The 23,860-nt window shown below is 37.0% G+C and overlaps 1 protein-coding gene across 23 annotated transcripts in view; it reads left to right on the top strand.

Moving 5' to 3' along the window:
• EPB41 (erythrocyte membrane protein band 4.1) overlaps positions 1-23,860 on the top strand; it is a 78,757-nt gene that overhangs the window by 14,694 nt on the left and 40,203 nt on the right. For all 23 annotated transcript variants that reach the window (XM_088140086.1, XM_088140083.1, XM_088140084.1 and 20 more), the window contains 9 exons: positions 2,178-2,634; positions 3,481-3,723; positions 8,297-8,401; positions 11,890-11,932; positions 14,084-14,159; positions 14,790-15,008; positions 17,528-17,615; positions 20,515-20,667; positions 23,475-23,572. In XM_088140086.1, coding sequence (XP_087996212.1) covers positions 2,182-2,634; positions 3,481-3,723; positions 8,297-8,401; positions 11,890-11,932; positions 14,084-14,159; positions 14,790-15,008; positions 17,528-17,615; positions 20,515-20,667; positions 23,475-23,572 — 1,478 coding nt within the window. In that variant the 5' untranslated portion in view covers positions 2,178-2,181. Of the gene's footprint in view, positions 1-2,177; positions 2,635-3,480; positions 3,724-8,296; positions 8,402-11,889; positions 11,933-14,083; positions 14,160-14,789; positions 15,009-17,527; positions 17,616-20,514; positions 20,668-23,474; positions 23,573-23,860 lie in introns of those variants that run through there.

Here is a 23,860-nt window from a genome sequence, read left to right as displayed (position 1 = left end):
AGGGACTTAAATCTAGCTCCTAGCTCATCAAACGTTGACTGGAGTAGACTTAAAGGGATTATTTTATCTTCTAACAGCTGCTCCAAGAGGCCTCTTTTAGCTGTTTCTTCTTTTTTCTTTCCGTTTAACTATATCTGGTTATACATTTTACTTGTTTAATTACAAGCAAAAGTAAACTTCATGCCCCTAGGGCCTTTCAAGCTGAAATTGCAGGCGCATGTGCTCACTTCAAAGGGACCACACAGGAATCAAGTTACAGTCTAGCTCTGTTTCTAAAACCCCACCAATCAGCAGACAGAATTGAACAAAACAAGAAACTTTCCCATAGAAAAGACAAATCTCGCTGCTGCAGATGGAGTTTTGTGAAAAAATAAACTTTTAACAAATCTTCCTTTTTCACTATAAGTAAATTTTAAATCTCTTTTAAATTCTACTTTTCCTCCAGCTTTTTGCAAATTAATCAGTTTAATTTAAAATTCTATTTCTTCATTTAAAAGTCACAAAAATAAGGATAAGCCCCAAGAGATGTACTTACCTGTTGTGAAGGAAAGTCTCTATTAAGCTGAAAAATAGTTGTAAACCAAAGTGTTTAAGAAATGAGAATCAGTCGGTTCTAGTGTCCATGAAGGCTGCACTGCAGCAACAATGGAGATGGTTCCCCCACTTGACTCGAGAGCTGTTCGCAGAGGCTAGTCTCTGCGATTAGCTTTCAAGGAAAGGCTGTCAGGAGACCAAATAGGTCGATTTCCTTGCTTCCTCCTTTGTCCAGAGCAAGTTGGGTGGCCAGCGGTTTCTGCCAGCCACCAATCCAGCTACAGTGTCATCTCTCTCTGTTGTGGAGAGGTGTCTAAGCCACCATGTTCCCACCAAAAGTCCCTCTCCTAAGCAAATACAGTAAATTACAATATAATTCTTAAGTCACTGATCACCTGTTCTGAAGATCTTTAATAGTATTTCCCCAGGTTTGACAAACTTTTTAGCATTTGTTTATTTGCAAGTAGCTACTCTCCTTTCCCTTTCTGTATTTTGTTGTGTTTTAATAAATATCATATTTTGATCTGGACTCAAAACTTGAGTGTGATTTTTTTTATAACATCAATTTTTATAATTTCTTTTCATCTGCCTAATATTCTTGAGTCTAACAAGAAAGAAAGCTACATTCCCTCTCTTTAAGTATACCGATATATATTTCTTCCAGATAGATAATTATCTTGGATTTTCCTCCCTTATCAAAGTTAGCATGAAGAGGAAAGTTATGGCAGAAATGAGATAATCAGAAGCATGCATAACTGGCTTCCTTCACGGAGCACTTGTTGTGTAACATTACTGCCAAAAACCTGATTTTATTACACCTGTTAATGTAGTTCAGTAGATTTCAGATTTTGTATCAACAGGGAATCCTTCTGCATGAAGTTATCTTCTGAGGAACCCTGTCTGTGGCAAGTAATACTGGGTCTTATAGAACACCCAATTTACATGTCTTTGATTAGCCACTTATGGCTCTTCATTGTAATGTGAGTATACTCAAGACCACCATTCCCCTAGGCAGGGGAAGGAGTATTAGTGGCAGGTAAACCATCTTTAAGTAGACTGTTACTCATTCTGTTATATAAAATCATAGTAATAAGCATTCAGAACACTTTGAAAGTAACCCATATAGTATACAACAAAGTGAATGAAGTTGTCGATGTTAGTTGTAGCAATCTTGTTTAAGTCTTAAGTGTTCAGAATTTTGCACTGGATTTTATTGCCTTTTGTATCTGATAAACTGTATATTGTAATCATAACGAATTCATGTCTGATACATTAAAAAATATACCATGGTGAACCCCTTCCCACAAATTTTTTATTGTTCAATAGCACTTTCTTGATCAGGCTAGGTTCATTATAATATAATTTTACCTTGTACATATGAACATTGTTTTACACTTTTTAAATTGTTTCTTTCATAGGGGCCTTTTTTGGTTCAAAAGACATAAATAACTTACAAGTGAATACATTGTACTTGAGATTTGTGAAATGATGCACTGGAAAGAAATGTTATGAATTATAAATGTTAGCATTTCTTTCTGGATTTTTATGAGGTAGCTGTTTATGAAACGTAAAAACGTAAAAATGTGGTTTTATATTAATATTACGTGTCTTCAGTTAAATTTCTTATATTTTTCTGCCACTAGAAACATGACAACTGAAAAGAGTTTAGTGGCAGAGTCTGAGACTCCTAAGCAGCAGCCCCCAAAAGAAGAGGAGGTAGCTGCTGAAACGGGTACACAGGAATCTTTTGTGGAGAAAGCACCTGAGGGTGATAATCAATCAAAGAAGAAGCTGAAAGCATCCAATGGTGACACGCCCACCCGAGAGGACCAGAGTAAAAACAAAGAATGCAGTTTTGAAAATCGTGGCTTGTCACGCCTATTTTCATCATTCCTCAAGAGGCCAAAATCTCAGGTATCAGAGGAAGAAGCCAACGAGGCAGGGACAAAAGAACTTGGTGAAGAAGGCCAGAAAGAGACTGATATAGAAGCTGATCTCAATGAAGAGATTCTGCTGAAAGCCCCAATAGCAGCTCCTGAACCTGAACTTAGGACTGATCCATCTTTAGATCTTCACTCACTCAGCAGTGCAGAAACTCAGGTAAATATGATGCAAACTAGTTTTCCAGCTGTCTAGATCTCCAGGGAGATTTCTCCTAATTTTGTGCATGTGACTTTAATTGAATAAAACAGAATATCCTTTTTAATGGGGACTTTAATGGATTTTATTCCCAAGAAAGTATAAATGCTCCATCACCCCAATGTTGAAACAGCTATACTCCTTTCCAATCCCAATTCAAGGTGTACGGAGCCTCACATAGCTTAGCTAAAGGTACCTGCAGTTACATTTAAGAAAGGACCCCATCCTGTCTTAAATGCTGGCTTTATCATGTGTATGTCTAACATCCACAAAATGTCTGCTTTTCCAGTGATGGAGTCATAATTGAGAACAAACTGCCATTGGAGTTGAGGCAAGCCCCTCCTTTTACATAGGGATTTTACATACTTTTTATGCTGCTGCGGCTTTATGACTTTTACTGTGTATGTGTGTGTTGGCCACTTCAAGCCATTTGGTAGTAGAGTGTACATTTGTAAAATAAATCAAGTTTTGCAACTTTATTTTGAAGTTTAAATTAGGTTCAAGCTGTGATAGGTTTCACACATTTAGTGTATAATTTATGGAACAAGGTAAGTATTTTGTTGCATTTTAAATTATATCAGAAACACTATAATGATATTTAAGTAGCAATTCCCAGCATACATATATATCCTTTTCAAAAAAAATTCTCCGTCTTCCCCCAGTGCAGGTTGTGAATTTCAGCTATTTTCCTGGTTTAAAAAAAGTTTTGTCAAATATTTAAAGTGATAAATATTTATAAAATACAAATATAGACACATATTATAGGGAAATGTTTTATTTATGTTAGAATATTTTTAATGATTTCAGCCTGCTCAAGAGGATAGGAGAGAAGATCAGGATCAAGATCAAGATCCAGAGAACAGAGATCTTGAAATTAAGAAAGAGAGAGAGCAGGCAGAGTGCTCCAGTACAGGTGGAAAAAAAGAAAACATCAAGGGGAAGGTAGAAAAAGAATTAAAGAGTGCCCAAAAAACAGTAAGACGACTCCGGAATAGCATGCACTGCAAGATCACTTTATTGGATGATGCAATTTTTGAGTGTTCTGTGGATGTAAGTATATTTATATACTACTGATTGTTTTTCTCAGATGATAAACCTCTATTACAACTGGTATGGGGGAACAAAGAGAGAATGTGATTGGCCTGATCCAGTGTATCTTTCTGAAATGATAGAATACCCTATTCTTCCCTATAGGAGCCCAAACAAATCCACCCACCATTTAAATGTACAAACTTCATGTATTTTTTTTTTTAATTACATCGATGAAATAACTATTATTTGGAGGATCCACTACTTTTTGATTGGCCCCAGGAATCTGGTTAATCTTTTATAGTGATCAATGGGTTTTCATGTTTGATTTATGCTGTCAGGAATGGCATTCAGTGTAGGGTGAGGGGGCTTGATATTGGTATGACAGGAACTCATTGAAATATACTCAGGCATCTTTGAGCCTTGCTTAAAAACATAGTACTTGCACCTTTAAAGCTATGGGTAGGGATAACAGAAGTTGCATGCGTTACACTGTCTTGTCCCATTTGCTTGACTGTTGTACAGTAGATTGAGAATTAAGTATTGCTGTTTTTGGATCATCTTATATCACCCAGTAGGAAGATGTTTCTTTTATTAAATCTTGTAGGATGTGCTAGTTAAAACATAACATATTATCCCTCTGCTTCCCACTCCAGATTTCTGTTTGATCGCTAGTTAAAACATTTATTTTCGATATTAACAGTCGAAAAGCACACAAATACAGTTTTTTACAAATAAAAGTAGTACTAGTGTAAATGCTACAGAAATGCCTGGAAACCATAATGGTAGTGATATTTTATTAAGGTTTCTAGCCCAGTTTCCTTCAGAATGGTCTTAGATGGGATGGCTTGACGTCAATTAGTCTAAGACAACAGCTGTATCGAACAAACTAAGGTCTTCAAATATTAGCAATAATCTTTCCATCTTCATACTGAAAGCTGTCTGTGAACCAGCCTATAGAATTGCCCACATAATCCTGTGTTTTGCAGGCAGTAGAGGTATTGAGTTATTAATATGCTTAAAGTTAAAGTAGTTAGCTTTCTACTGTAGGGCTCCCAGAGTGTCCTCTCTAAACATCTCAGACCTATTGAAGAAATTCAACATTTTTAAAGTCTGTTGTGGACTGGAATTTACACAACTCTTTGTTATACATTTAGAATTTATAGGGGGCTGCAGATCTCAGATTCTGGACTAAATTGATTTTTATAGAAGGCTTTTGGAACCCTTTGACTCTCCTGGATAGTTTTTATTCTTGGGGAAAAGGCATTGAACTCCATGACCGCTTTGTTCAATACTGAATTTAGGTAGGGCCAATTTAGAACTGAAACATAATTGATCTTCACAGTGACTGGAGTACAACCCACGCCACCCCATTATGGTAGTTTGGGTAGAAGACCTTTTACTCCAGTAAATTGCTAATAAACATTCTGAATGTATCACACCAAAATACTTTTGTTCATGAGGTTTAATTCCCTGCCTTTCATGCTATTACAAGAAGTTTTCCTCATGATATAGGTCAGATTAATCAATATTTAATCCATTTAATCATTATTTTTGTTTTTTGTTTTAAATTTTCATCTTTGTTCTATTTCATTTTTTTTATTGTGCTTTCATTTTATTATTTTTCTTGGAAAATGTGATTTTGTTATTTGGATTCAGATTATAAATAAAGTTATAATGAAAGATGCAGTTCCATCTCTTCATATAAGTTATGTAAGTAAATTAGGTCAGTAAATAAAGGCGAACAAACTAATAATCATCACTGTAAAGGAAAATAAGCAGAATTTACTGAGATAAATTAAATCAAACTACCAAGTTACTTCACTATTAACTTTTTACTAGATTATCTCATTTATTGTGTATAAAACTTCTATATTGTTATTCATTGATAAGTAATTCTAAAGTGTAATAAACAATACATTATAGGAAGTTTCTTTAGTCTTTTTCTGAAACCCTTTGGAAATTTCTATTTGATCTTTAGCATCAGTTATTTTTAAGTTTGCTGATATCTTTGAGTCACTGGTTAAATCTGAATGCACATGTATGACCAGGTTGTATTTCTATAGCTGATTGAGCAAAATAGGTGCTTTAATTGAATTTACGTGATTTGGTCAGTGTATGAATATTATATTATTATATTGTGGTATTGAAAATATTACTGATAGTATTAATATACTTATACACAGTGGTTACTTTACCCGTGTTTCCTTTAAAGTGTGGTTTTTAACTCTAAGTGTAGAGAATGGAAGTTGAACAAAAGTGGAAATTTTGGAGATTCTTTTTCATATGGGAGGCTCAGTGGTAAAACCTATGGTTTCACTGCCTTAGATTCTACATTCCATCTGTATCATCTTTGATTAAAGGTCCTAGGTTGAAACCCTGGAGAACTACAGGGTGATGATACAAAGCAGCTTTTTATATCCTTTCAGCCTGACACCTGTTTGGGGGGTGGGGGGCAGACTTGTTCATGCTTGAAGAAGAAAACCTCTCACCCATCAATGCCTCAAGGAATGCTCCTATATTGATTTATAAACTTTAGACTCTAGTAGAAACCTACGGTTTGGCCATCAGCCAAAGTCACGTTTATGAAGTTCGAAAAAAATACAGCTGAATTAAACCAGCTATAATTCATCTGTCTGTTGTTCTGTTCCTTTAATTTTTCACCATCAAGTGGATGGTGATTACTAGAACTTTCATGGGTTTGTTAAAAATAGGCTATGCCAGACAAATCTTACTGCTTTTTTTTTTTGGCTAGATTAGTAGATCCTTGCTTAATGATGGTAATTGGGACCAGCAGCTCCATCACTAAGTGATGCAGTCGTAAAGCATGATGTCATGTGACCACGCTGACTTACATCGGCAGTTGCAGCAGTCCCAGCTGCCATTGTTAGGTGAATCCTACACGGTTGCAGTGTCACGTGATTGCCATTTGCAACCTCCTGCTGGCTTCTCCATTGACTTTGCTTGTTGGAAGTGGAAGTGAGGGTCGCAAATGGTGATCACATGACTGGGACGATGTGACCATTACAGTGAGCCGGTTGCCAAGTGCCCAAATCATGACCCCATGACCATGAGGATACTCTGATGGCCCGGCTGCAATTATGAGGACCCATTGTAAGTCCCTCTTGTTCAGCACTATCGTAACTTTGAACATTTGCTGAATGAGTGGTGCTTCATTGAGGACCACCTGTGGATGTAGTGTGCCTAGACTTCAGTAAGGCATTTATTGAAGTTGATCATAGCCTCCTCGATAAAATGGAACAATGTAGGATGGATTGTTTCCACTACAAGATGGATTCACAGTTGGTTGAACATCTGTACCCTTACTGGATCTTTGTCTATACAAAGAAAGGTATGCAAAGCTAGGAGAATTGTTAACATTTCAGAAGATAGGGACAAGATTCAGAAGAAACTGATACACTTGAACATTGGACCCTATCCAACAAAACATTGTTCAGTGATGAAAAATGTAAGGTTCTGAATTTAGGTAAGGAAAACCAGATGCACAGGTACAAAATGGGTGGTACTTGGCAGAGCAGTAGTACTTATGCGCAGGATTTGGATGTCCTGGTAGACCATAAAGTAAGCATGAGCCAACAGTGTGCTGCAGCTGACAGAAGAGCCTGTGCAGTCTTGGGTTGCATCAACAGAGTTATAATGTCAAGATCATGGGAGGTGATAGTTCCACTCTACACTACACTGGTCAGACTGCACCAATGTAATTTAGGGTGGAACTATCACTTCCCATGATCTTGACATGGTCAGACTGCATCTGAAATACTGTTTTTAGTTTTTGTCGCCACAGTGTAAGAAGGATGCTGAGGAACTAGAAAGAGTACGGAGAAAAGCAGCAAAGATGCTTGTAGGGTTGGGGGCTATATCCTAAGAAGAATTATTAAAATAATTGGATATGTTTAGCTTAAAGAAGAGAAGGCTAAGGGGAAACATGATAGCAATCTTCCAGTAGTTAAAAGAGCTATCCCAGGGAAGGGGGAGGGAGGGAGGGATATATAGATAGATAGAACAAGAATCAATGGGTAGAAGCTTTACAGAGAAAGATCCTAACTCAAAATAAGGAGGAATTTTCTGATTGAGAGCTGATAAGCAGTGGAACAGCCTACCTCCTGGATATTAATGTTCTGTCAGTGGAGGTTTTCAAACAAAAGTTGGACAGTTTCAGGCAATCTGAGGATTCCTGCCCTTGGCAGGTGGCTGTAGTTGAAGACCTCCAAGATCCCTTCCAACTCTACAGTTTTATGATTTTAAGTTATTTCTTTTTTATCATATAAGATATCCAAATTACATTTCTCGGATCTCCCAAGAGAAGAATTAATTAAATGATGAACTGCTTTTATGAAGGAAATACTTGATTCTCAATTCGGTGTTTTCTAAGGGGGTATGCATATATGTCCATTGACAAAATACATCAGAAATATTTAGTCCTCTTCACATCTCTGCAGATTTCCTTCTGGCCATTTTTCATTTGTTTGTTCCCCCCCCCCACCTAGGATCCAAAACTAAAAATAAGCTTTTACTATTAATGATCTGTAATTCTATATAGAAAAGATGCCAAACTATTTGTACTTTTGTACAGAAACATGCCAAAGGACAAGATCTTCTTAAGAAAGTATGTGATCATCTCAACCTTTTGGAAGAAGACTATTTTGGACTGGCCATATGGGATACCCCAACATCTAAGGTAAGAAAACTCTGTACAAGAATGTTCTTTGGGGTTGTTGGAGGAAGTTAATTTGCTTAAATTTGTGTCTTGGTGGTGGTGGGGAAGAACTGAATTGTATTGGGAGAATAGATAACAATAAAATGCACGCAACTTGGCATTGCTAAGTTTGTAGAAACTGGCTTTAGCACAGAAAGATGCTAAACTGCATAATGCTGTGCACATAGAAGATTTTCCTAATAGATCAGTACCATGGACAGCATCTCCCTCCAGTGGCTTTTGATATTTCTCAACAGGCAAAACCTTCTTTTAAACAAATGTACACGTACATGCATATATTATCTACATGTATAGATAGAGAAGTTATAGAATGGAGGTGTTAGGCAGTTGTGTTTTGCTTTCAACTTTAAAACTTCAGTCCAAAAATTGCCAGACTTATAAAATTACAGTTCTGCAACAATTAATATTGATAGTCTTTGTGTCCAGCTGCTTGGACTTCCTTAGACCAATCAAGTAGAATGTCAAAGTCAGACACCTTTAACTATAGTTGTTCAAAATAGAGCAAAACATTGTATAGGTTAAGAAAAATGAGCTAAAAGGGTACAGTGGGATACATAGGCTATTTCTTCCCTTGAATGGATTGGTTTCCATATTCTGCTGGTGCCACATGAGGGTGAGGATGATAACTTCATTTTAACTCATGTCCATATAGGTAGTCCTTGGGTTACAACCACTTGTTCAGTGACTGTTCAAAGTTACGACAGCGCTGAATGAGGAGGACTTACAACCAGTCCTCAAAGTTGTGGCTGTAACAGCATTTCCATGATTACATAATCATTTTGGGCACTTAGAAACCAGCTTGCACTTACAATGGTTGCAGCGTCCTGCAGTCACATGATTACCATTTGCGACCTTCCCTGCCAGCTTCCCGCAATGGGAAGCCAGCAGGAGGTTACAAGTTGTTTTGGTAAGTTGCTTCCACTCCTGCTGCTTTTCCTCCCAGGATGCCCCTGGGTAGCAGGTGGAGTGTGGGCCCTGGGGGGATGGGCAGCCAGCTGCCTTCACACCAGGCTGCGGCACCCACCCACCTGCACTCATGCCACACCACAGTGCCCACCTACCACTGTGTCACAGCGCCTGCCCTTCCACCATGGTGCAGCACCCACCGCCCTGCCCATGCTATGCTGCAGCACCCACTACCCCATGGTGCTGCACCATGGTGCAGCACCTCCCCACTCTCAGTGGGACGCAGCACCCACCCACGTACTGGGCCGCACTTGCACTGGGTCTCAGCACCCACCCATGTGCTTGGCCGTAGCACCATCTCATCCCCACGTGCTCCATAGCACTCGCTTACCAGCCTGATTACGAGCTGCCTAAGGAAAGGCTTGTTGTGACTGAGACTTGCAACTTCCTGCTGGCTTCCCCATTGACACTGATTGGTGGAATCTGGCTGGAAGGTGCAAGTCGCAGTCACATATGGTCCTCATTTAATGACCTGTGATTCTCACTTAATGACAGCAACGGGAACTGCCAAGATTGCTGGCACTAAGCGATGTGGTCACATGACATTGCGTTAGCAACGGAATTCCAGTCCCAACTACCATCATTAAGCAAGGACGACATGTACTAGCTCTTGATATTGGAACGGCTTGTTTCATTTATTTCATAAACAATATGATCCAACATGCAGTGTAATCCCTCCCCCCATCCCCATTCAATCAGTTCACTTAAATAGATAACTAGAACCAGTTGTGTGAGTACTTTATTATGTGAGTCGGGTATGATTTAGTCAGCTCTCCCATAATTAAATCTTACTAATTCTGGCTGCACTAATCACAACAAAATTCATACCACAAGATGGAAGGGGCACATTAAGCTCTGTGCAGAAGAAATTTCTGAAACCTTCCATAGTCATTGATGCCTCTCAGACTAGAAAAGAAGATAAAATCAACTGCTCTGGGCCTCCACCAATCCAGAGTCAGAGACATAGTCCTGAAATGGACAAGAGGTAGGACAATAATTTATTTTCTCCAGTGTGGCTGAACTGTCAAAATCACTCCAACAACACAGCATGAAATTATCCAGGGAATTATAAAGGAACCCATCCAGGGATTTATTTTCAGGCCTCTCTCATGTTGACTAAAGTTCATGACTCCAATATAAAAAAAGCGCTGGATAAAAATGGAATTAATGGAAGAGTAGCGTGCATAAGCAACTGCTGATTAAGAAGAACATTGAAGTTCAACTCAAGTTTTCCAAAATCACCTGAATGACCTTCCAGACTTCTGGAAGAATATAGTACAAAGTGGATATTTTCATGCTACATGGGTGCTGTTATATCTGTCATAAACATAATGCATTCCACAATAAGCACCTCATGGCAACTATCAAGCACAGAGATGGTGATGTCATAGTTTGGGGATACTTTGCTATCTTAGGATCTCGACAACTTGTCACTATTGAAGAAAATGGGTCCCGGGCGAGTCATGTCTTCTCTGTTGTAGTGCCTGTCCTTTGAAACAGCATGTCTCTGGAGATCTGGATGGCCCTGACCCAGCTAACCTTTTGCAAGATATTAAAGACTTGGCTGTTCCCCCAGTCATTTGGGCCAGGAGGTTAAGCAAGCGTTGCTGGTTAATTGGCTTTATTGTTGCTTTTGTTGTTGTTGTTGTAAATTGGGCATATTATTTTTTGCCCTCAGACATTTGCTATCTGGATTGTTGATTTACTTTTATTGTTTTAATTATTGTATGCTGCCCAAAGTCATTGCTTTGAGATGGGTGGCCATATAAATAATCTAAATAAGGAAACAAATAACATTAAATCCACTTTGAGAGAATTGTTTCTATAGCAGGATATCAGACCATATCTTAATCAACTGAATGAGAGTTGTAGCTGGATAGTGCAAGACAACGATCCCAAACATATAAGCAATTCTACAAGTAAATGGATACAGAAGAAGAAATTCAGTGTTCTGGAATGGCAACTCAAACTCCAGGTCTAAACCCCATATGAATGTTTTGACAGGGTCTGAAACAAGCAATTCATATAGAAGAAACACAGATGTTACTGAGTTCAAGCAGTTCACCATGAAGGAATGGGCCAAAATTCCTTCACAGAGATGTATGTAACTGATCACCAGTTTCTGGAAGTGTTTGATTGCTTTTATTGCAGCTAAAGATATGCAATCAGTATTGAATCTAAGTGGACAATTATATCTTCATGTTGGCACATGTTGGATTTCTTGTTTATGAAATAATTGAAACAAGTACGAAACTTTGGTGTTATTTTTCACTTTATTTTTATTATTAGAAGAAAATTTAAGATACTTTCTGTTTATCAGGTGTCATGTCAATAGCTTGGCTATGGTTAATATTTTAGTAATATATATATGTAATGTTATATTAATAGTGTGCTAGCTTTGTGTTGTATTAATGCAGCGATAATGCATTTTCACATTATTTTATTTGTTAACCCTTCAAATGATATTTACTATTTTCTTGTAGGTATGGTTAGATGCTGCCAAAGAGATCAAAAAACAGGTCCATGGTAAGTGGGTTAAGACTTTTTTAAATGATGTGTATAAACAAAAAGAAAACTGATATCTGTTTGAGTAGCTGTTAAAAAGGATCAAAATGGAATACCTGTGGACCATTCATGGAGTTCACCAAAAAGTGATGAAAAGAATCAGCAAATATATCAATAAGATCTGTTTTGTAGTTTATCAAGTACAGTAGCTTACTTCTTAAAACTGATTCTTCTGTCCAAGTATGTGCATTGTGTAGGAATATAACAGCATCATTGTGCTGGAATAAAAAACTTTTTAAAAATAATTGAAGGATAAAGTTATCCAATTCATACTTGTAGTTAAAGATCCACTAGAGCCTGGATTTAATCTATTTTTACCATTGCTGCTTCCATCATTCATTCATTCATTTCTGATTTGATAATGATAAATAAAAGGTGTATAATTCAATATTTAAATAAATTAGGAGATTACATCTCCTTTAATTAGTTTGCTGCTATAATAAACCATGAGCTCACAATGTGTTTATGACTTCGTTGCTGGGTTCACCCATCACAATAAGCCTGAACAGGGTTTGTTTACTAACAGGCTTAGCTTATTGTGTGAATGCAACTATTATGGTTTGTAAACCATGAGTTATTACAGAGTGCCTTGTGCACACCAAGCTAATAATAGGGTGTTCAATTAAATCTTTTCTCTTTTCTCTTTTTACACCTGTGTTATTTGGAACAAGAGGAAGTTGCATGACTTCTGTCTGGCTTTCAACTATAAGGTTTTTTTTGGTTTGTTTCAGGAGAAATTGTTGGCTGTCATAGTGAGAGGATAGATCAAAGTGGGATGTTAGAAAGCTTAAGAAGCTAAGTATCTGACCTGGTGTAGTGAAGTGACTTCTTATCTCAGGCTGCCAAATGGTGGTGCTTTTTTCCCTTAAACTGAATAGGCCAGATATTCTCAAGCTGCAGGTTACAATCCCAAGAGGTTGTGAGCAAATTTGATGGGGGGTGGTGTCACAATTTGGGGGTGGTGGCTTGCACACACAAAGCAGGAGCCCTGTCAGAACTTGCTCTCATTCTGCCTGGATGAGTCAGCTGTCAGCTTGTCCAAGGAAAGCGGAAAGAACATGGTTTAGGAATAGCCTAGAGCATGATCGATAAGAACTCTGGCTTTATGTGCACCAGTCCATGGTTTGCACATGCAAAGCTGGATTGCTGTCAGTACTCATTCTCACTGTGCCTAACAAATCACGGCCAGCTTTTTGCCTTTGCATTTTATTGGAGAAAACTAAAAGTTTGGATTAATCATAATAATGACCAGTTGTTCCTCTTTACAGTAGGGTGCCAGGATTCTTAGAGCCCACTTCATACCTGCCTAAGACAAGATCTGCACAAAGAAGGATCAGGAAGTGGATATTAGTTTGGGTTGCATGGGTGTTGACTCTTTGAAGAGTTTTAATCATAGAGTTATATTAAAAAGCAGTGGGACTAAAATATATCCTTGTTTCACCCCTTGGATGTCTGGATGAAATCAGAAAGATCACTTCCCTTTTTACATATTACCCTGAAGCCATTTTAATATAACTTATTAATTAGCAACAAGAGTTGTTTATCTATATAAGATCTCATCAAAAAGCCCCAGAATCTCATCCTAGAGATGTTGCTGAATATTGCTTTAAAATCAGTAAAGGTTGCATATATAGTCAGATCAGAATAATTTTATATATTAGCTAAATGTTGTAGCACTAGGCAGTGGTCTATAATAGATAGTCCTGGTTGGAACCTCACTTGCTTGGGATCAGTTATTCCCTCAAGTGATTTTGTTCAACTTTTAGCAATTGAAGTTGTGATATTACTTCAGAGGATTAAGATAAGTTTTTTAAGAGCAGAGAGATTCTAGGTTTTGAGTCTTGTTCTAATTTATTATTGGCCTATAACAGAATGGAAGACTTTGCCTGTAATGTGATATGTTTACAGTGTGTTATTTCTATATCTTCTGATTGAATGATTGTAGCAAAACTGATGAAAATGAATTCTGTAATGGAGGGGTGGAGATCTTGCGGTTTCCAGATATCTTTCAGTTTCAGAGTCTCTTAGCTCTTCAGTCAGCTGATAATAAGAATGGTAATTTAACAACTTACAGACTGTCAAAAATTAACAAATCTCTCTCTTTAATTTCAGGAGGTCCATGGATTTTCACTTTTAATGTCAAGTTTTATCCTCCAGACCCAGCACAGTTAACAGAGGATATAACAAGGTTTGTGATATCCTTAAACTAATAGAAAATGCATTTCAAGTGTTTACTAGTACCAGAAATAACACACATATAATTTGAAATACTTGTTTTTGGGTAATGCATATATAAGAGAAATCTTAATTGGTGCTCCTCAACCAGCAGAAAAGGGTGTAAGCTGGACACAATCATAGGGGAATACATAAACAGTTTAATGAGCCTGTCGGCCTTTGGAAGACAGATACAGTGTTGGCTTAATAGTGCACTTGGCCTCATTATACATGACTTATTTGTCCTGTTTTCTTTTTTTTTCTTGAGAGAATTATTTTATTTTTGTATTCTGGCAATTCATCAACTGCAGATAACAGAGAAGAAAATAATAATGTGCTGCTACATAATGCTGATCTTGTGCTTGTTTCATAAAGTGCAGAGTGAGCTACCTTATCTTTTATCATGCTTATGTCAAAAACAAACAATACTTAGTTTTAGGACGCTTTCTGTTAAAACTGAAATAATTTTTAGTCCATCTGATTGATTTTTTAGTTAGATAGTTGCAAGTGAAGAGGTGCCTTTGTAGTTCAAGCCATTGCTGTGTATTGATGTAATTGGATCTTTGAACTCCCTGGTATGATGCTTTGTTTCCCTATTTTGCAGGTATTATTTGTGTCTCCAGCTAAGAAAAGATATTATTACTGGGCGGCTTCCTTGCTCCTTTGCTACGTTAGCTTTGCTAGGTTCCTACACAATCCAATCTGAACTAGGAGACTATGACATCGATCTACATGGTGCAGATTACGTCAGTGAATTTAAGCTGGCCCCAAATCAGACAAAAGAACTAGAAGACAAGGTCACGGAATTGCATAAAACATACAAGTGAGTATTAAATCTGTCATCAATCAAGTGTTGTACATCCAATTAAAGTGATCTATATAAAGAGAAATATGGATATCCCTAAAACATGGATACAGCAATAATTTATTGTTGATTTTACTCAGGTTACAACAAAACTGATCATTATAACTGCCTCTACGCTTACTGTAGGATTCAGAGTACATTGTTCTGGCAAATAAACCACTTTTTTGCTGTGTTGCTCTGCTGATGTTTGTTAGTAAAGGTCACTTCAATACAGAAAATAAAAGGAAACAAAGTATGTTTAAATAACAAATGAAAAAATGGCAGAACTCCAGATATTGATGATTTAGACCCAACTATTATAAAAGTTTACAGAAATAATCAATGCCAAATCTTTGCCAACTATACAGGAAAAAAAAACTCCTGACTCTTGTAAACATAGTAGTTTTCTGATTATTCCTAAAGCCAAAGACCCACAAAATGTCATCATACAGGCTTTTCAAATAATTAATTCAAGATGAGAAATAGTAACTGGTTTACTTGCCAGGAGGTTAAACAAGTTTATAATTAAATATCCATTGATCAATCTGAATTTGCCCATAAAAGAAATATAACTGATTAAATTAAAAGAGTAAAAGAGTGGAATGTACATTTCTGAAGTTTATTGTTGGGAAGGGGCATATTCAGCGTTCTTTCGTATAAATAGGGGCAAAGAACAATTATTGTCCAGAAGCGAGCCATTGTTGAAAAGATAATATCATATGAACCAGTGTTGCATTTTGAACACCACATCTCCAACAATTAGCTGAGTCCATTTGTTTCTTTCCAAAAGACTCATATTGTCCAATAGCTATATTTTTTTTATTGAATTACAATTTTAAATCTCTAGAATGTGACAGTTAAATTTCAAAATGTTACTCTATTGACAATCATGCATTGGACATACCAATTCCTTTCTTCATATTTCTCTTGAGTTTGACAATAGTGTTTTTACAGTGATGTAGTTATAATCACGGTGCATGGGATGAAGAGGTCCATAAAACTTGCCATTCATTAACCCAAGAAAGTAGATATGTCTTATGATATAAACTAAATCTGAAAAATGCAATATTTTTTTCTAAAACTCATCGTTATCTGAACTATAGATAATTTACGATCAAAGAAACAGATTCTAACATCAAACACAAAAGGATTTATTGGAAGTAGTAAATTATAGGAAGAGGACTTTGAATTTAAATTCAGGAAGTCGACCCAAAACTCTTTACACTATAAAATTCACTTCAGATTAATTTTGACATATCCTCAAGAATGGACTATAGCAAATTCATAGATGATACTATGGCCTCTGTCGTTTAATTGTCTATATTACCTATGACATAAAATGTTGCACTGTAAGGAACTAGTTACTACAGCAAGTAGATTTTATTATTGATTAGCCAGTAATATCAGAGTATTTACTACAACAAAATATTAGAAAGTTGTAGTACAACTTCCTTTCAGCACTGATACTTTAATGTCTGGGAAATAACATTGGATGAAAAATTAACATAAAGGCAGTGAGTCTTATAGAACCTTTAGCTAATGGTTGTTTTACTAACTTTTAATTATAATTCTAGATTTGTTCTTTTCTCCGTGTTTTGTTGTGCTGCTCATGTAAATACTTTTAAAAAATACATACTGGTAAAGTATGAAGTAGAAACAAAACAGTTGTCCTGTTAACTTTAAACACTTTCAAATCGAATTCTAAAAGTGATGATGTACAGAGTTCTTAAAGAACTACAGGTTGTCCTCACTTAATGGTGCTAATTGGGACCGGAAACTTGTTAAGTGATGTGGTTGTAAGTTGAAAAACCACATGACTGTGCTGCTTAGTGATGGCAGTTCCAGCAGTCCTGGTTGACGTTGTTAAGCAAGGACCATGTGGGTTGTGAAACAAGGACCTCACGTGACCGTGATTTGCGACTTCCCACTGGCTTCCCCATTGATCATGATTATGTGACTGCGGGGACGCTGCAATGGCTGTAAGTACGAGGTCCGGTGATAACTACCATTTGTTCAGTGTTGTCATAAGTTTGAACAATCTCTGAAGAAGTGGACATTAAGTGAGGACCACCTGTTATTTAAACATATTATTTATAGCCCTTTTAAAAAAGGACAGAAATGCTCTGATAAACTTGGCAACTTTCTGTGAAGCAGAACATAAAGATCTGGAGAAAACTTACTTATATGGCTCTGAGAAACTTTGCCTTTTAAGTGATTTCAGATTCCTTTATTTTTAAGTCTTTGGATGAGCTATTAAACTTCACATAGAGGCCTGACTCATATTGCATGCTATGACAATAGCTGGATTCCCATAATGTATCTAACCACAAAATACCAAATTCCGTTTTAATCAAACCTAGTATGTTGGGTGAACTCAACCAATTGTGTACAGGTTTAATTAAACTGTGATTAGGGTCAATGGACCCAAGACACCTAAGTACTCCTAAAATGCCATGTTGGAGCCTACTTGTTTTCCTTTCCACTATTTTTTTTAATAGATCTATGAGTCCAGCTCAAGCTGATATGGAATTTCTTGAGAATGCTAAAAAGCTGTCTATGTATGGAGTTGATCTTCATCAAGCCAAGGCAAGAGAATATATTTGTGCTTTTTTATATATAATGTTTTACTTATATATCACATCCATCTTATGATTGCAACTCTGGGTGGCGCACATAGGGTTAAAACCAAACAAACATACCTAGTAAGAAAAATAAGAAAGTAAAATAAAGTAGTGGTGGCTGAAAGCAAACCCAGTTCCAATAATAAAAAAGACAAACCCACAGTGATGGACTCACCTAACTTCCAGACCCTGTGCCTGAGGGAAGGGCCAGGTCTTCAAGGATTCACAAACTGCTAGTAGGGTTGGTGCTTCATGAATTCTGGGGAGGGGGGTGTGGGGGGTGTGTGTGTTCCAAAGAGCAGGTGCTGTAACAGAAGACATACTTCCTGAGTCCCACCTGACGGCCCTATTTAATAGATAGGACCCAGAGCATGGGAGATTTTCCCAGTGCTCAAACTTTTTATTCCCTTTGAAATTCAGCGCATAACCAAGCCATGCTAATTCCAGCACCCGCTTATCTGTGCTTCCAGGTGTTCCAAAGAAAAAGAATGCAGAGCTAAGACAGAGAAAGATGGTTCTCCACTGGATGGCAAAATTCTAAGCCTTGCCTTTTAGCTAGAAGAGATAGAGTTAGCCAATTCCATAAGAGTGTTTTGTTCTTATGATGTTTCATGTTAAAGCAGTGAAATCCTGGCTAAATTTAGGAGTCTTCAGGATGGATTTTGCCCTTGGTGAAAACACTGAAAAAATGACTTGGCAATTATGAAGAGAGAGGTTTTTTTTCTTCTGGAAATGTGCTTGAATGAATGCAAACAATTGTGTCTGGGACTGCATTTATCCTGTTGGATCAAGACAAATATAATAAAAATATGGAATATTTAATGGAAAACTATCTGAAGAGAGCATATTGCCCAGGTCAGGAATTTTGTCAAGAGAACAGCATACAGAGAAAATTAAAAGCAACTAGTGTAGAGGCCATGGGTAGGGTCAAGCATTTTTAATGTTGAGGAGACTTCCGGTGAGGAATGATGAATTAGTATGTCTCCAAACAAGTGGAGATGATGGGCCATGACCAAAGGACAGGCAAATAGACCGGTCCCACAGAACTTCCTCTGGATAAGGAAAGGATGGGAGATTGCCCACTTGTGCTCTAGACAGCTGTTCCTCACAAGGAGGAAAGCAGATTCCCATGGGTTTGAGCACCAGGAGACGAAGGGAAGCCATCACGCTCTCAACCTCAGCAGAGCCTTTTAAAGGATACTGGGTTCGCTAACCTCACTGTCTAATCATTTTTGGAAATGACCTATTTAACTATCTTAAGAATATTAGAGATCTTCAAAAGGACAAGTTTGCAGAGCCACCTGGTGAGTTTACCTTCATTCCAGAATAAAAGAAAAAATGACTATAATCTTAAGAATTTAAAGAATTTGAAATAAATGGCAAAAAGCTAAATAAGACTTCAATCCAAAAAAGTTATAAACGAATTAAGGGACCAGATGAATTTGGATTTTTAGGACTTTTGCTATAAGATTTTGGAAATAATTATACAAATAAACAGCCTCTTTGTGGTAACTAAATTGTTTAGTCATAACAGAAGTTATGGTTTTAGAAATTGGACACAATATTCCAGGCATAAAAGAAAAAGAAAAGAAAAAGACAGGCTTGCCCAGTGATGGCAAACTTTGCAGGTGTGTCACCCCCCTGAACAAAAGAGAAACAATTCTTTAAATATTCATTTATTTAAATAAATACAGTCCAATCATGTGCAGTGCTGTGTATTATATTAAAGAAATATCAAATAATTACAAAAATGAAATATGAGTAAAACAAACTCAGTTTCTATGGTAACTCAGAAAGACAGAAAAGTTGTTGGGTGTTGATGAATGCTGGCATGTCACCCAAAACGTTGTGGCGTGTCACCTTTGACATGTGTGTCATAGGTTCATCATCACTAGGCTTGCCTTTTGTCTTTGGTCAGCATTGAGACAAAATGACAGAAAATGGTATGACATTAGAAATACTCCAGGAGATGTTTGAAGAATGGGCACAGAAATTAGCAGCTACAATGTCAGCAGTGATGTGTGCTTTTATGGATAGATTATATGCAAAAGATGTTAAAGAAGAAATGACAGATGTGAAAAAACGTATCTTGGAAGATCTACAGGATAAAGAGCTGAAACAAACCTCATCTGATGCTGAAATATTAGAATATAAAGAAATTGTTGAAATATTGGAAACTAAAAATTGTGGATTATAAAACAGAGATGACAGGTAAAGTGGAAATAGAGATGACAAGCCAAGAGAATGACCTGGGTAATGACTACCTATTGGATTTACAAAAGAGGTTTGCTAAAGCCTTGAAGAAGCTTTTGAGATGGGAAAAAGAAAAATTGAAGAGAGATCAAATCCTACAGCAATGTTTGAATGAATTAAAGATCAAGATTGCTAGAAGCAAAAGGAAGGACTACAGAGTTGGTTTATTTGACCAAAGTTAAACTAAGACATGTTTCTATAAAATTCTGGGAACCCTTATGGACTTTTTGCTGACATCAGGACTGAAATGTTAATGATTAATGGATTTGCATATGGAAAGAAGAGATACTTGCATGTAACCTTATAGAGGGTGAAGAATCATCAAGTATGTTTGTGCTTGTGATGAAGATCAGAAGTCACTTCTTTCAATATTTTTTTTTCATTTTCTTATCCGTTTTCTCCTTTTTTTTTGCACTCTTTTTATTTTTCTTTTCAAGTTTAGTTTATATTGTGTTTTATTATTGTTTTTTAAAAAAATTCAATAAAAATTATTTTAATTTTTTTAATGTTGAAATGAGGATGTTTATTTATTTATTAAATTTGTATGTCGCTCATCTCCCCTGGAGGATATATAAGTATTGTTATAGTATATTTTACTTTCTTTTTTGTAGGACTTGGAAGGTGTGGACATCACACTAGGAGTCTGTTCCAGTGGTCTTCTTGTCTATAAAGATAAATTGAGAATCAACCGTTTTCCTTGGCCCAAAGTGTTAAAGATTTCTTACAAGCGCAGCAGCTTTTTTATCAAGATCCGGCCTGGCGAGGTAGACTATGAAGTCATATTATTTTCATTCTGATTGAATGTATTTGTCGTCTTATCTTAGAGAAATATTGAGGATAAACTGTTTTTCAAGTAGCAACTTAATCTAGATGCTGAACAGAGATCTATCCACAATCATGCATATCTTGGTGGGTTATTACTTACAGTGGGGCAAAAAAGTATTTAGTCAGCCACCAATTGTGCAAGTTCTCCCACTTAAAAAGATGAGAGAGGCCTGTAATTTTCATCATAGGTATACCTCAACTATGAGAGACAAAATGGGGGGAAAAATCCAGAAAATCACATTGTCTGATTTTTAAAGAACTTATTTGCAAATCATGGTGGAAAATAAGTATTTGGTCAATATCAAAAGTCCATCTCAATACTTTGTTATATATCCTTTGTTGGCAATGACAGAGGTCAAACGTTTTCTGTAAGTCTTCACAAGGTTTTCACACACTGTTGCTGGTATTTTGGCCCATTCCTCCATGCAGATCTCCTCTAGAGCAGTGATGTTTTGGGGCTGTCGCTGGGCAACATGGACTTTCAACTCCCTCCAAAGGTTTTCCATGGGGTTGAGATCTGGTGACTGGCTAGGCCATTCCAGGACCTTGAAATGCTTCTTACGAAGCCACTCCTTCGTTGCCCGGGCGGTGTGTTTGGGATCATTGTCATGCTGAAAGACCCAGCCACGTTTCATCTTCAATGCCCTTACTAATGGAAGGAGGTGTTCACTCAAAATCTCATGATACATGGCCCCATTTATTCTTTCCTTTACACGGATCAGTCGTCCTGGTCCCTTTGCAGAAAAACAGCCCCAAAGCATGATGTTTCCACCCCCATGCTTCACAGTAGGTATGGTGTTCTTTGGATGCAACTCAGCATTCTCTCTCTCCTCCAAACACGACGAGTTGAGTTTAGACCAAAACGTTCTACTTTGGTTTCATCTGACCATATGACATTCTCCCAATCCTCTTCTGGATCATCCAAATGCTCTCTAGCAAACTTCAGACAGGCCTGGACATGTACTGGCTTAAGCAGGGGGACACATCTGGCACTACAGGATTTGAGTCCCTGGCGGCATAGTGTGTTGCTGATGGTAGCCTTTGTTACTTTGGTCCCAGCTCTCTGCAGGTCATTCACTAGGTCCCCCCATGTGGTTCTGGGATTTTTGCTCACCTTTCTTGTGATCATTTTGACCCCACAGGGTGAGATCTTGCATGGAGCCCCAGATCAAGGGAGATTATCAGTGGTCTTGTATGTCTTCCATTTTCTAATTATTGCTCCCACAGTTGATATCTTCACACCAAGCTGCTTGCCTATTGCAGATTCAGTCTTCCCAGCCTGGTGCAGGTCTACAATTTTGTTTCTGGTGTCCTTCAACAGCTCTTTGGTCTTGCCCATAGTAGAGTTTGGAGTGTGACTGTTTGAGGTTGTGGACAGGTGTCTTTTATACTGATAACATGGTCAAACAGGTGCCATGACTACAGGTAACGAGTGGAGGACAGAGGAGCCTCTTAAAGAAGTAGTTACAGGTCTGTGAGAGCCAGACATCTTGCTTGTTTGTAGGTGACCAAATACTTATTTTCCACCATGATTTGCAAATAAATTCTTTAAAAATCAGACGATGTGATTTTCTGGATTTTTTTTCCCCATTTTGTCTCTCATAGTTGAGGTATACCTATGATGAAAATTACAAGCCTCTCTCATCTTTTTAAGTGGGAGAACTTGCACAACTGGTGGCTGACTAAATACTTTTTTGCCCCACTGTAATTCCTTTGAGGCTTTTTATGAGAAACTGTCCTTGAGCTTGGGTTGAATAGTGCAAATAGTTTGAAATGTGGCTTTCTGGCTATTGATTAGAAGCACCTGCTATGCTGAGTTGCATTTCATGTTAGACATACATCAGTCTGTATCAAATGAACTTGTCTTGGATGAATTCAGAGTTCTTGCTGTAATATGGACATGAAGTTGCTAGTTTTGAAGAGTAAATATTCATTTTAGGTTTAGATATATATGTTTATGATATACATATACATTCATAATAGCGTATTTTACCACTGAATCTGCATTTGTTGTCAACATTTAAGAAATGTGTCAGTTATCTCGTTTTATTAAAATTGGACCAAACCATGCTGTGATTTTAATGTAAGATCATATTGCATTTTCCTGCTGTGGGAAAATGCTTTTTAAGAATTGTATTTTTTAACAATTTCAAATAGGGTTGTATCTATTTTAATCGTAGCGAAGGGGGTACCTTTGCAAAAGCTATTTGATTTGCTAAATGGTAAGAATGAAGCATTCATTTTCCTATAACAATGGTTACTTCATGCAATGAAGCCAATATAACTTCAACACAGCCACACAATAGAAAGTTTTTAAAAATGTTTTTTAGGGTTTACTTTATTTTCTATATTTTTATTTAATTGATTTCTGTCCCACCTTTATTTTGTGCAACTCAAGGCAGTGTGCATAATGCTCCCTCCTCCTATTTCCCCCATAACCATTGTATGAGGTGAGTTGAACTGAGAGAAGGTGACTGGTCTTTTTCTTCCCTATTTTATTTTTTCAGGGTTTTTTCCCCTCAATTTCCCATTGTTTTTTACTTTCCTTTGTTTAGATGATGATGAAGATTGGTTAGCTTTGTCAATAATAGCTTAAATGAAATTAAGTTTACTGGCTTTGTTCTTAATTGTTATTTTTTTTATTGGTTTAAAAATTCAATCAAAATATTTTTAAATTTTAATACAAGTTTAATCCAGTGTATATCTTCTGTGCTAATCGAACTTACTCTTACATTATTTTCTATAGCATGAACAATATGAAAGTACTATTGGATTCAAACTTCCTAGTTATCGGGCAGCTAAGAAATTATGGAAAGTCTGTGTTGAGCATCACACATTTTTCAGGTTTGTATTTATATTTTTTATTGCAGGCTAATTTAGAAATGGTGTTTATAGGTATACTTCTGCTAAATCTACTTCTGATCTGAGTTGGATGAGATCAAGTGTGGTCTCTTACTTCAGACCTTCAGAGTCCTAATTGGCCAGTGGCTATTGGTTGCAGGTTGCTTTGATTTCCCAGTATTTGTCTCTGAAAGTAGGTCAACATAGTTAGCAAAGACTCTTCTGTTGTCCTCACAAGGGATGTACAAAACATTCTATACACTACTCATCCCAAGCATGGAAGAGCAGTAT

The sequence above is a fragment of the Python bivittatus genome, unplaced genomic scaffold (genome assembly GCF_059951505.1).
Source record: "Python bivittatus isolate LINGU-HERP-01145 unplaced genomic scaffold, Pbiv_v1 ctg000310_np1212, whole genome shotgun sequence".
In the NCBI taxonomy this organism is placed as follows: domain Eukaryota; kingdom Metazoa; phylum Chordata; class Lepidosauria; order Squamata; family Pythonidae; genus Python; species Python bivittatus.
The sequence above is the reverse complement of the archived record's forward strand: the minus strand, read 5'-3'. Positions and strand labels throughout refer to the sequence as shown.